The sequence below is a fragment of the Manis pentadactyla genome, chromosome 3 (genome assembly GCF_030020395.1).
Source record: "Manis pentadactyla isolate mManPen7 chromosome 3, mManPen7.hap1, whole genome shotgun sequence".
Lineage (NCBI taxonomy): Eukaryota > Metazoa > Chordata > Mammalia > Pholidota > Manidae > Manis > Manis pentadactyla.
The window spans coordinates 154,775,291-154,790,171 of NC_080021.1; the positions used below are offsets into that span (position 1 = coordinate 154,775,291).

Consider the following 14,881-nt stretch of genomic DNA (forward strand, 5'->3'; position numbering starts at 1 on the left):
GCAGACAAAATCACAAAATTAAGGCACAATTGAGATGTTACAAAGTTTTCAGGTGATCAATGGGTATAAATACAGTCTTCTTTACAAGTAAAAAATCAACCACAAGGAAAAACCAGTTAAGATAAAAATGTGCCATTATCCTTACTCCCACCGTCATTCAGCAACCTCCCTCCCAAAAAATGCAGACACCTTAATGCTGAGAGGTATCAGCTCACTCAGTTGCCTCCCCTGTAGGGGCTGGCCAAAGAATGACTCAGCTGGTATGAAAGCAATCTCGGAGTGACCTCAGCAATGACCCATATTTTCCAAATGCCATTGTGCCCAGATCCAGGTTTGAAACTGGTGATGAGGGATATATTCTTGAGTTTGTAAGAAGTCTCTTGTATGCACAGTCTAGGTCCAATTTCAGGATGAATGCCAGATATTTAGAAGTCCTCAATGAACTAAAATGTTCTGCAGTGTCTGGCACCATCGTATGACCAGGAATCCAAAACAAATCTTTCCCATTTATTTAACAGATAAATAAAACCCAGAATACATTACATTTTTCAAACTTGGCAATCAGTATATAATTAATACTCAGAAGGTACTTTTCCTAGCAGTAGTAGATATTCGACTCTTTAGGCAATAACATTTGTTCACAGGCCCTGCTTTTTAAATTCATGGTTAAAATTCTAAATTTATGTATGCTGTTTTTCATATTTTTCAAATACATACTACTTTGGAGTTACTGAGATAACTAAATCCACACTAAAAATATTACCAATACTTCAGTAAATGTTGATTAAAAATATATATATATTATATATATAATATATATTACCAATACATCTTTAATAATTTTCAGTAAATGGATTAGATTTTAATATGTAATATGAAAATATCCCATCATCTGGTCAATTACACATCTGAAAATATTTTTCCTTGCACTTAAATCAACATAGTATGTGTGTACATTCAAATACAATGTATTACTTTTTAAGAAACACAGACCATTTTAAATCATCTTTTGATATGGGGGAAATAAATCTATAAAATAAAAGATTGTGTACTGAATACATTAGAAGTTTTACTCACTCTACAATGTAGGATAATATATATGGCAATTTCATTCATTCAGGTTAATTCTTGAACCATGTGCCTTAAATACACTTGGTATTTATAGCAGATAACACATAGTACCAAACAGAAATGTAAAAAACAAGGAAACCAGTAGAATTCAATGAAAATTGAAAGTTCACATCCAACAGTTCATGCTCTTGACCCTTTAAGGTGAAAAGCCAAGGATTAATGTGCTTCCAGTTAACTCAAGCCTGGCTCAACATTTTAAGCTATTCCAAATGATTATCTCCAATTCTTCCTGGGAGCCAAGGAATCCTTCCATCCACCTCCTAGATCCGTAGCATGTTAGAAAACTCATTAAACTAGCAATGTGGCTGTAGCAGTGGGCCTGAATCTGAGCTTACCAAATATATGTCTCTTGGACAACTACAAAAATTGTGAAGATACCAATAATAAATGAATAAATATAACTTCTTTCTGATAGTAATGCCTGATTTTTCTGTCATCTTATTGTCCAGTACTTCCAAACATACATAATCAAGCATATTTAAATCATTTTGTATAATATAATATATCCCTTGGTTTTAGTTGTCAAGACACTGTGTGTGGACACATGCACACATGTGTGTATGCAAGTGTATATGTGTGTGTGCATGCATTCTCCCAACTACACTAATAAAAGCAGGTACCATTGCTTCCAGTAACTATCACATAGCTTTCAATTAATGTCTAATGTCTAGGAAAGCAAGCATTGATTCAAAACCTCTCAAGAAAAAAGTAGTAGTGTTGGCTCTATAATAGTGTGACCTCTGCCTGATCTGTCCATTTCACGATCTTCTCAGTCCCTAAAATACCATGTGGCCATGAACCAGGTATTTCATCTTTCTAGCTATGTTAAATTACTTGTGAAATAAGTGTACCATCTTACCACAAACTGCATTTAAGTTTACAGGGGCACTAAAAGAGTAAAAAACACTAGTTTAGTTTTACTTGTATGCCTTCTAGGAAAAGTAATAGGATAAAATAGAGGGGGGAAAACAATATGCAAATATATGGCATGAATGTTGTTATACGGTTCAATATTAATCTATAAAATGAAAGGTTATAATCTGAGTATTTTCAAGTTTCAGTCACTCTGCAATATAGGATCTTTTTGGCAATTTCGTTTTGGCTCTTTAGTTCTTGAACTATTTGCCGAAATCCATTTGGTACCTACTAAATTCCTTTGTAAAACCTCCTAACATAGTGCTTGGTATAGAGCAGGTGATCAATTGTACATTCAGTCAAGCTGGAAAAGAAATGCCTACCTCCATTGGGAAATTTAGTGACTTCACTGTCTTGCTGGATCTCTTCTTAACTATCTAAGATATTCTAACATCTTCACCTTAATTGATCAGAAAAACAAAGACATGTTTTGGCAACTCACATCCTATTCTTGGCATACTGTAAAGAGAGTCAGTGGTGAAGCTTTTCCTATGTTCAAAGTGACAGAATTTGGAAAGTAGTTTTTGAAAGTTGCCAGGTCTGAACATCTTGGCTGCTCCTATTTCCCTCCATACCACATTCAGATTACATCTGTTCATCAAGAGTCACTCCCAAGACTTCTAATTCACTTTTCATATGCACACACCCTGCAAAACCAAGAGTCACCCCCATACATGGAGTTAGTCTCACTTCTTCAACATACAACCTATTACCTCTAAATGGCTTGAATTTGTTCTCCAGGTCAAATTCTTGTCTTCCTAGTCTAGATAGGTCAATTCGAAGATCAGGGCATATGGCATATTCCTCAATTGTTTTGCTGATCTGATAGATTTTGTCTGAGACGACATCGGGCGCAGGACCTAAAATTTGAAAATAACACAGCAACAAAAAAAATTTTTTTTAATGTATCCATGATTTCAAACAGAGCAATGCTATTCCCTCCTTCACCAAGCAGGAGAAAGATTCATTTGTTCTCTGAACAAGAAATAATACTTCATAGTTCAATTAACCTCAATATGTATTATACTGTATTCATTCCCTATGGAGGAAATTTGGTCAGCCTCACCTACTCTATGTATGCTAATAATCCACATGTTTGTTTCTTTTAATCCACTTCTAAGTAATGATATGTCTTCCCTAAAAATAGTTTCACACCTGCCAGGGAGACCTGGTTATGTAATCAGCTTTATTCAGGATATGAGACACTAACAGGATATGCATTTGAGAGAAGTGAGGGATTCCAGATTTAAACTGCAGTTTCCCAAGTGCACCTAGAGAAAGAAAGTATGATTTCTACTCCCAGGTCTGCTGACTTGTTGATGTGTCATCTTACAGGGGTAAATTATTTTCCCCCACTCACACTCTCTAGTGACTCCCAGGTTTTTTAAATGAAGTTTAAAAATACCTGGTGCACCTTCTCACAAGGCCAAGTTGACAATTAAGTTATGATAGACTTGAAATGAACACTAAATCAACAGTTGTCCTCTTTTCATTTTTAGTTTTAAATTTTTATGTCATGCAAGTCCCTAGATTTTTTGCAACAAGTTTGGAGATCAAATAAATAAGTACACTGAAAGATCTAAAATATAAATGTTAGATAATAGATAGCTTTGTTTATGATTCTCGCTCACCAACTATACTCCTCGACTAATTTCCCAGGGTACCTTTTACAAAGCATCTCCATTTATGCCAAATCCCTTCTCTATCCTTGTCCCATTATTTTAGCAGGCAACTTTTCTTCTTACTTTTTTTGAACAGATATAGGCAACTATTTCCCAAAATTTCCATTCTGCATCCCTCAAAGTTCATTCTTTCCCCCTCTCTGCCTTCTCATTCAGAAGTTCTACCCAGTTCCCAGAATACAGGTTCCAAATGAGCTCCACAGATTACTAATTCTGTGACACTGGTCAAGTTTTTAAACCATTTCATTCCTCAATGACTTCATCAGATTGTTATGAGAAATAAATGAGGTAATGTATATAAGTTCTGAGTATGGTGTCTGACACATTGTAAGTATTCAAATAAACCAGCTTTTTTATTATTGAGCCCATTTCCCCCCTAGAATCTTCCCTTCTGCTTAAAAACATGCTCAGAATGGTCCTATCTTCTAAATATATTTTAAAAGCAACATAGCTCAAGATGTGTCCATTTCCCTGGATGTGTCTGCTAATTGTATCGACAGCCTTCTAACACATTCCATAAAATGTATTTGTCAATTTTGATTGACACACAATCAGAAAAAAAAAATGAATGCCTCCTCTGGAAAGGAAGTTTTGGTATTCTACTTTGAATAAGAAGAAACCAAGTGAATTCCTCTATACTATTAGGAATGTCAGTTTCATTAATATGTCAAGACATGCAAATATGAGGAATTAAATATAAGAAGAAGGACTTTCAACACAGTTAAATACTAAATGACAAATTCAACCCCCTCCCCCTATTCAAGGTTATGACTGTATGGTATCATTTCCTCCTGTAAGTTAGTCTTCAAAATGGGTATTTAAATAATATCATCTACCTTTATGCCTCACAGTATATCATAGCAATGACTAAGATGCTCTTGTAAGATAAGAAATCAGATATTAATTCCAAATGCTTACTCAAATTCCATCATGTATTTTAGGAGCTTATGTATTACATTTCTCCATAAATTGCCATTTTCTGAGTCCATGCAGTTTCCTGTGTTAACAGCATAGAGAATTCCTAAACACTGCCTATTTTTTCCTGAAATCTTCAGTAGCTACTGGAAGACTAGTATAGTTTCTACATATGCTTTTAGTGAAGCTGAGTGTCTCTAAGCATGGGGCACTTCATAAGGTGGTTTTTGTCTATTTCTAACACTGAAATGAATAAAGTTCCTTTAGTTGGATAGTGTCCAAAATGACTGCAAGGAAGGGTAGATAATGAATGTCCCCTTCAGGATGTGCTGTTTTCCCTAGGGCTGAGAATAATTCATAATGGTAACTGTTGTTGGTTAAAATTCAGCACCTGCCCATGTATACACTATATACAAACAATCAGTGTTTACACTGAAAGAGATTTAAGAGATTTAAAATGAAATGTAATGCATGATTCTGGGATGAATCATGGTTTAAACAAAACAGCTATAAATAACATTTTGGAGACAATTGGAAAATTGTCAATATAGATTATGTTTTATATGATATTGGAGAATTAGTAATTCTTGTTGTGTGTGATAATGTAGTTACTGTATGTAGGAAAATGGTTTTCTTTTTAAGAGATGTATTCAGAAATATTTAGGTATAAAATATCTTCATGCTGCAATTTACCTTAAAATTCTTCAGGAATAAAAGATAAGCAAAATGGAAAAACAAGGTAATGGATACATGCTACCCGTTTATCCTCCTCCTTTCCTTTATATTTGTTCAGAATTTTAAAAAATCACTCCTATACACATATTCTCTTCCAATAGGCCCTCCAAACTATAAATTTGTGTAAATATAAGAAAAAAAGTGAAATAATTCTAAGCATTTCAGTAGGAGAAAGTCAACACTATAGGAAAGAAAGAGTTCAAGAGTTATTATGCTAAAAAATCTTCTGTCTGTCTGACCCTGAACAGCCCTATCACCTTTAGCAAATAATAGCCTCTGAGGGCTTTGATTTGTTCATCTGTAAAATGAGGCAAGTGGTCTAAATGACTTTGAGGATATGTTCCAACTTTAAAGTCCAGAGCCTTCCCTATCAGATAAGCATCGATTATTCAGCCATTTCACTGTGCTGAGATGTGCAGGGGACCAAGAGATCAAATGGGTTCAAGATCCCACTATGCCACTTCCTTGTCATGTCACCTTGGACATTGTGATGGTTAATTTTATGTGTCAGCTTGACGGGGCCAAGGAGTGCCCAGATATTGGGTTAAAACCATTATTCTGGGTGTGTCTTTGAGGTTGTTTCTGGATGAGATTAATATTTGAATCAGTAGACTGAGTAAAGCAGATTGCCCTCTCCAATGTGAGTGGGCCTCATCCAACCCAATGAGGGCCTGGACAGAAAAGAGCTGGAGTAAGGGAGAATTCATTCTCTCTGCTTGATTATCTTCCAGTTGAAACACTGGTCATCTGCTGCTTTGAATCTAAACTTCAACTGGAACTCACACATCAGCTCCTGCTGTTTCTCAGGCCTTTGGACTCAGATCAGAATTATACTATCTATTCTCCTGGGTGTTCAGTTTGCAAAGTGCAGGTCTTGGGACTCCTCAGCCTCCATAACCAGGTGAGCCATTTCCTTTGCTGGGCCATCAGATAGGGGAGTTTGCACACTGCTAGCTCTATAAGAGTTATTCCTCAGTTCACTACATCCCGAGTCTCATGGGCATCAGCCTTGTTGATCTTCAAAGCCAGATGTTTTGAGAGCTCCTGTCTCAGGTACCAGTTTTCAAAGTTGGGGTGTCTGATGTGGGGTCTGAACCTTTCCCTTCCCAGGGAGAAGTCCTGGGTTTGAGTTTTCCTCCTGATTGCAGACTGTTGTGATGGGAGTGGGTTTATGGCAAGATTGTATCTCAGCTTCTCCTTCCCACTTTGATGTGGTTTCTCTCTGATGTAAAGGGGCTGCTCTGCCAGTCTTAGGGGTTCTTTTCTCAGAGGAAACTGTTTTATATATCTGTAGATTTCAGTGTGTCTGCAGGAAGCAGTGAGCTCAAGATCTCCCAACATCACCATCTTGAACCAGAAGCCAGTCAATTCCTTATAATAAATCTCTCCATAGCCTCTGATTCTGTTTCTCTGGAGAACCACAACCAAATCAGGCACCTCACTAGATTTTTCTGAGCCACTTCCTCTCCACCTTGCTTGTCTACTATCAAGGGCCCATTGTAAAATTATGACAATAAAAGAGGAAAGAAATCATAATGATTAAGGCATATTCTGAAACACATACCTCCATTGGCAACATTAAACTTCACTCCAAACTCTCCCCCTGGTCCTCCAGGGCAGTGGCTGGCTGTTAGGATGATTCCACCAGCTGCTTTGATCTTTCTGATAATGCAGGAAACAGCAGGTGTCGACAAGATGCCATTCTGTCCAATAATCAGTCGTCCAATCTAGATAAGCAAGGAAAAAAAAATCAATCCGGTTACATGTGATTGAAGGCATTTCAATTAGAAAGAGCCCCTGGCTCTGTTAACACACAGTAAATCACTTGGCAAAAGGAACTGAGTGGGCTTTAGGTTAGGGGATGTGAAGAGAGCTCTGGCATCGCCTTGCCTGACCAATGTCTCCAAGTTCATTTGGGGTACCACCATCTAGCAGTCAATTATTAACCTGTATATTGGATCTGCTTCATTGATTTTCAGTAGTTTGAAACATCTACTTTTGATGACTAAAGGGTTAGCTTAAACCACAAAAGAAGTTCTTAGTTTGTTACTGCCTTAGCAACTTTTCAGGCGGACATGTTAGAAATTACAAGAAAAAGAAATGGAGTGCTTCTTGGCTTTACTCCTTTCCTCTTCCCCAGCAGAAGCTCACACAGGAGGGATGTGAACGTACTTGTTGTCAACAGGTATATTCTTTTTGTCAACAGGTATATTCTTGCTGCACCCGGAACAACCACTCTTCTAAATGTACGAATTTTACTTCTGCCACTAAGTGACAGCATGTGCCAGGAAACAGTGGAGAAATGATCCAGTTATGCCACGGAGAGATCTTTAGGTCATCCATGAGTGTGGCTAGACTCTTTGTATTATACTAAACTGACTTTAAAATAGAAAACAACACAGTCCCACAGAACATTACTCAGTATGCTCTGTTTTAAAATGGAACTCAACATCACCCACACCAGTGGTTCTCAAATGTTACTACATACTAGAATCACTACTAAAGCCTTAAAATTTCCACTACTCAGACTGTATCCCCGACTATATTGGAATCTGTGGAAATGGGATCAAGGCATTCATAGATTTAAAGCTCTACAGATGTTCCCACATTCATCCAAGCTTAGTGATCAAATCCCCCTGTTACTCAATGGACCAGCAGCATGGACACCACCTGCAGGCTTGGAAGAAATACCAACCCCAGAGCCCACCCAAGACCTACTAAAGAAGAAGAATCAGTATTTTAACAAGACCTGCTCTCTTCCTTCCAGCTACTTCATTTGTACATTAAAGTTTGAGAAGTACTGACATAGCCCACAAGCCAAGCCAAGCTCTAGTATCTAGCTCAACAGGAAAATTACCCTGACACCAACTGTGTAGTCTTGTTAGAAGTAGGTCCACGTCACTGACGGGTCATAGGACAATGAGAAAGATACAGAAAAAAGTACATAAAGAACAAATGCAAGAGCTCCAAAAACAATGCAATCTTGGGTGATTTAGAATGGGAAGATTCACATACCACAACATCCCAAGAGTACTATTTTCAAGTGGAAGACACAGATTATAAACAAATAAGACTAATAATAATAGTCACTAGTTAGATACATATGAGGAAGGACATCAGCAGAGTTCTGTGATAGAGAATAATGGGGTGTCAATTTTAATAATAACAATAATAACAGCTAAGAGAACTTTGATTTTATTCTAAGTGCAATGAGAATCTATTGGAGGGTTTTAAGTAGAGGAAGTGACCTGATTTATCATTTACATTTTAAAAGATCATGAACTGAGCAGTCCCAATGATCTTATTAAACAGCAAATCATATCATAGCAGCAAGCATTTGAATGATTCTCCTTGTCCCCCACCAACCCAAGGTAAAGCCAGAGTCTTCTTCATAATCTACAAGGCTCGACACAGTCTGACCCCCATTACCTGCCATCTTCTACTCCCCTCCCTTCCTCTGCTCCAGCCCCACACTGGCTGGTTTGCTGTTCTCCAAACACATCAAGCATAACAGGAACTTTGCACTTGCTCTTTCCTCTACCTAGAAAACTCTTACCCAGGTGTTTGTATCCCTGCCCCCTCCTGCCATTTGGGTTTCTGTCCCAATGTGAACTAACCATAGAGAGCACCCTTGACAGCCCTATATACTACAGCACCCCTAAGTTTTCCTAATTTCCTAATTGTCCTCTATTGTCATATTATACCATAAGTTTTTTCAGAATTTCTTGCACAGCAATGAACAATTAATACAGAGGCAGTGAGGAAAGGAGTCCACCTCCAGATTTCTGTCTTTACAAGTTAATGGATGGGGGTGTCACTTATCAAGACAGGAAAGATACAGGACAATAATTACACTCATATTATTATCCAGAGCCATGACAAAGTATGTACTGCATCCCTTAAAACATATTTAGTCATTCAATTCATTTTATTGAATTGAAACAGGCCATGTAGATGACCCTGTAGTGAATGCAATTTAGTCAGTGTTCTCAAGGAGTCTGTAAATTCACAGATCTGAAAAGGGTTTGTAACTTTTGTTCATAATTTCATCTCTCCCATTTTTTAGAATTATTCATAAAGAAAAACTTTAAAAGGGGAAAAAGGTATGTATGCATGGATATATCCTACAATGGTATTCATTAGAAGTGAAAAATTAAAAACAATCTTTATATGTGTCTAATAAGAAGAAAGTGCTAAATAAAGCGTGACATATCAACTTATTGATTTAATAATATTCCTCAGCTATTTAAAAATATAATTATGAAGATAGTGCAGCTCCAGCAGACTTTTTAGCCGTCCACAAAAAGTCATGATTCCCTTCCATAGTAGAGACTTGTGACTGAGGAGCAGCTTGCAACCTGGGGCTACATTTTCTAAACCGCCCTTGCATCCAGGTGTGGCCACAGGACTAGTTTCACAACAGATACATGATCAACCAATGTGAGAAGGGAAACAGAAGTAATGTATGTTCTTTCTGGGCTAAGGATGTTAACAAGTAGATATACCTTCTCTACAGTGTTTATTTTCCCTTCCACAGATGTAATACAGGTAATCTTGGCTCTCAAGAATGCCAGAGCCACGAGATGGAAGGAAGGGACCTGGGTCACTGACTTACTAGATAGACAAGAGTCTTTGCTCACCAACAACATCACACTGGACTATCATGTGAGTGAGAAATAATTTTCTATTATTTTTAAAGGTAATAAAAATTGCCCACATTTCAGATTTATGTGCTATAACAGCTTGTATTTTCTTAAGTAGTAGAGAAGGAACACAGAAAATGCTTTCATGCTAAATCAAATCTATAGAACACTAAATTTTTATGCTATTATAGCAATTCAGAATCATGTACACTTTGGGGACTAGAACTTAGAAGAAGTACAGAAATAAATATGTTCAGTTTATTTGCTAAGTAATTGCAATTACAGACAAAATTTTCATATTATTAAATTATAATTATTTCTTTTTTTAAAAGGAAATACATACTCTGTTTAAGAGAGTTAAAGTGCAAAAGGACACCTAAACAAAACTGCAACCTGAAACATTCCAGTTATAATTGGAGGATTAATGGAAGATTAAGTTCTGGTTATCTGGAAATTTTACCTATGTAGACCTGCACATTAACCCACCAATGTCAGAAAAATGAGATGTTGCTGGACACTATAAATCTAGTTGAGGAGCATCTGAGGGGTGATACAGGCTGGAAGAAACTAAAGGAGAGTGACAGAGCTTCTGAGGTAAAACATGGAAGGTCATGAAGATATCTGTGTTCCATGTGAATGCTCACTGGAAGATGACCTGAGCACAGGGGAATTTTAATAATCAAATGGACAGGATGATCTGTTCTCTGAATACCAGTCAGCCTCTTTCCCTGGCCACTCCTATAAAGTAGCCGTGGTGGCAGGGAGCAACTTATGCATGAGCCCAGCAATATGGACTTCTTCTCACCTTGTTACAGCACCACTGAGTGCCCATCTGCCGGCAAGAGAGACCAACACTAAGTTTCTAATATGGCACTATTCCTGGGGTGATCAGCCAGCTACCTTGTGACAGGTTGATAACATTTGGAGCACTTACATCATGGAAAGGGCAGCACATCATTCTTATTGAAATAGACACACAGAAGAGAAGATACACACAGAGGAAGAGGCAGTGTGGAGACAGAGGCAGAGATTGGAGTGATGTGGCCACAAGCCTAAGAATGTCAGACATACAACAGCCACCACAAGCTAGAAGAGGCATGGAGTGTTTCTCCCCTGGAGGCCCCAAAGGAAGTATGGCCCTGCCAGATTTCAGACGTCTGGCCTCAAGAACTGGAAGAGATTTAAGCCATCAAGTTTATGGCAAGTTGTTACAGAATGTCATCAGGAAAGGTATGGCTTTCAAGATCTAGTAATTGATAAAAGAAATATAATCTTTGGAGGCCCTGTTGTATAAGAGAAAGCACTCCACTTGAAGTTAAAAGATCAAGATATGAGTCTTGGCTCCACCCCTGAGAATGATAAATCGCTTCATTTCTCTGAGGCATGATGTCTTCATCTCTAAAGCCAAGAGGATACAGGGTTGAAAATTCACTTAAAATGAGATTTTATAAAGGAAAACTCTTTGTGAAGTTAAACATGACACAAATTGTACAATTGCCTTCCCCAAACTCCACCTCTCTCCCCCAACACTTAAAATTTATTTTCACACAGCAGTTTATCCTTTAAACTATCATTTCACTTTCTGAAAAAGTCCTAGAAATACTACCCTCCCCTCTGCCAGTGTAGCTGGCTGCTACTTTGCTGAGAAGAGATAGCCTGTTTACAGATTCGGCTTTGGTTTTGTTTACATCACTGAAACAGGTAACTTCTGACTTTTATTCCTGAGTAAAACCCAGACCACAGCGCTGGGAAACCCAAATCATGGCGCTCGGCTGCTCCCTTGCTGACCCTCCCAATGCAGACACTGGAGGAGCTGTCATTCCCACTCACACGGTCTGGCTTTGGCTGGAAGAAAGGGAATGCTACCAAGTCCTGAAAAAGGTGCACTAACCTAGTGGGCTTTATTGCCACTGAGAAACACATCCTTCAGTTCCTGCTTGTTTAAAGCAGACCCTAGTCCACCCACACACGCACATAGGAGGCACACAGATACAGATCCTAGCATCCACAGGTAGCCATCTGAACACTCACACAGGCACCTGCAGGCACATATGTGAGGCACACACTTTTCCAGACACAGTAATACCTAGAAAGACACAGCATGTATTTGTTCCTGCTAAGGCATGATTTCAAAATGTTTGGGAAAGGGAGGATGTAGCAGGGAGCAGATGTGCAATCATCATCCCTTCCCACCATGCAGTTCTCTCTGATCTCTATGTCTATTCTAACCTGATCCAGGTGCCTTCCATCAACTCCTAAATCTCACGAAGATTCCATCACTGTTCATTCCACCCATGAATGGATTTAGCAGGTGCTGCTGGAATCACTACACCCCTCTGCATGCCACAGACCAGCACCCTCAGGAAGAGAAAATTTTATTTCCTAAAGCTTTCTGCTGGCACTTCCATTTCTTTACTCTAGGTGCCATATACAACTAATTTTTTAAATGATTACCTTTTTGATGACTTCGTCTTTTCCAAACACTAACAACTACTCTTCTAAACTGTATTTAGTATGAATTCAGTTTCTAGTTAGCAAATCAAAGTACTAGGAACAGCTAAGGGATATATAACTTAACTCACAAGTCAGAATCTCAGAGAAGATGCAGAATTTTGACTCCAAATGAGTCTTCCTCAGTAACAGAACTCTAATGAAAGCAGAATCGTTTTCATGTATGAACTCCCTTCAGTTAGACTTCCCCTTATGATTTCCTTTTAGCCTTAAATATTACATTTTTTAAAATAATCCCAAAGAGAGAAATGAAAAAGCAAGCGTGATATTCCATAATATGCTCCACTCACTGTGTTATGTCCCTGTAATTTCCAAAGTGATTCAGAGAAAGGGAAGACAGCAATAAACAGAAACTTCCTTGATGGCTCACAGAAGTGCTATACAGGACCACACAGCCACCACTGTGTCCATCTACGAAGTGCAAGGGAAGCCAAATACACAAAGATGCCTGTTTCCTGTCTTTTCAGTTAAACAAAAAAACAAAAACCACGAAGGAAGCCCAAAGACAAGCTGCCATAATGGCAGGGCTTCAGTCTTTTTGCCCCAGCTGTCAGAGAGCAGCAGTGCCAGCCCTGAAGCAGAGCTGTATTGAATAAGCAGGAGATGGCTAAGTGGAATTTCAAGAAATAACAAACTTAAGACATGGATGCGGTTATCCAAATATCAAGGGACTTCTCCACTTGCAAAAGGATAATTGTGCCGTTATATGCTTTATTACATGGAGACCAGATGGGAGCAAGCAAGCCCTTCCTCAGCTTCCTGTTCCCGTGGAAGTTTTTACACACACACTCAAGTGCTGGAAAGAGGGATGTGAGTCCACTAACACCAAAACAAGATGGATTTCACATTAGATTCCTAACATCTGAACAGGTGCAGAAAAGTCAAAGACATCTAGAAATTTGGCCCAAGTTCTGTTCCTCAATCAACTCAGCAATTCTGCATATTTCATTGAGAATATCAGACCATCTAGCTTTCCTCAGGTGAAAAATGGGGGTGGTGAACTGGGAGTGTATGTCCATCCTGGTAATTAGGCATTTCACTACTTGGAAAATAATGAAATCTTTACCTTAAGGTGTAGGACTTGGCTCATTAAATTAAGAAAGGGCCTGATAGCTGTCATTTTATGAGCTGATCAACCTAACTGGATACCAGGATAAGAACCATTGGATCTATCTGGGTCAGGAAGGCTGAGGTGAATGCCCTAGTAAGCTGAGATTTTTTAATCCAATGGGAAAGGATATAAAAATTGACTATGCCCCAAATAGCTTTATGATTTGGGCAAGACCTGAGTCCCTCTGAATCTCAATTCTGTTATCTAAAAGATGGAGAGTGAAAAGTGGCAACACAGGCAAGCTCTAGTTCAGTGTCTGGCACCCAATAAACTGCCACTACATTTCCCTTGTTTTCCTTGCTGGTGTCATTTCTTAATTCTTAATTATAAATTTCTTAATTCACAGTAATTGAATTAATTTGTGGTGTTTTACTAAACTACAGTGGTTTTCTAATTACAAAAAAAAAGCTTGTTTTTTTTTGAACATTTAGAAAGTACATATAACCAAAAAATAATAACTATCTGAAAACCTAAAAACAACTAATGTTAGTTAACATTTCTTTGTTCAAAGTGTGTACCCTTTATCTACACATCTCAGTATCTCTGTTTCTCTCATTCTTTACCTATATATCATTTACATATTTATATATTTTTACAAAAGGGGTTATCATGAGCCTAAATATTTCACTTAATACATCCAGCCCTTCACTGTAGTCTATCTTTTTATGTCACTGAATAGTCTTCCATAAAATGACTTTAGGTTCTCTGAGAGAGAGAGAATTAAAGAAGGCAGCATGAGAGGTGAGACAGAGAATTCCTCCCAAAACTACATAAAATATGAAAATATAGTTAATACAACTAATCCTAAAAGAGCAACTGGAAAGAAGGCTGCGCCAGACTGCATACACCTGGAGAACAGAGCAGACCTCATAAAACAGGGTAATGTGCCAAGGTCTTGATCAGGTGGGACCCAAGCCCTTCCTCCACCCCAGCTCACTGACAGTAGGCAGAGAAATGGAGCAGGGAGGGGGCGGAAGGCTAGGTAGGAATGCTGAACACTCAGCCCTGGAGATCTGCTTTGGGAGCAAAAACCTACATTAAATGGTGCTCTGGAGATTGGTGGGGTTGGAAAGCTAAGACAGGCAGAATACTTGGAAAGACTGAGATTCCAGCCATTTATGGAGGACAGGGATCCACATCTGGCTGCTCTGGGACAAAGGAAAGGCGGGCAGTCTGAGATGCTTCCTAGAAGTGAGAGGGCTGCTGAAGGGGCGGGGTTTGCATGGAGCTTGCTGTGT

At 38.4% G+C, this 14,881-nt stretch overlaps 1 protein-coding gene across 1 annotated transcript in view; it reads right to left on the minus strand.

Moving 5' to 3' along the window:
* The window catches only part of PGM5 (phosphoglucomutase 5), a 185,128-nt gene that overhangs the window by 155,404 nt on the left and 14,843 nt on the right, over positions 1-14,881 (minus strand). The window contains exons 2-3 of the mRNA XM_036928441.2: positions 6,943-7,105; positions 2,760-2,906 (exon numbers count right to left, since the gene is read on the minus strand). Of these exons, the coding sequence (XP_036784336.1) occupies positions 2,760-2,906; positions 6,943-7,105 (310 nt within the window). The remainder of the gene's footprint in view (positions 1-2,759; positions 2,907-6,942; positions 7,106-14,881) is intronic.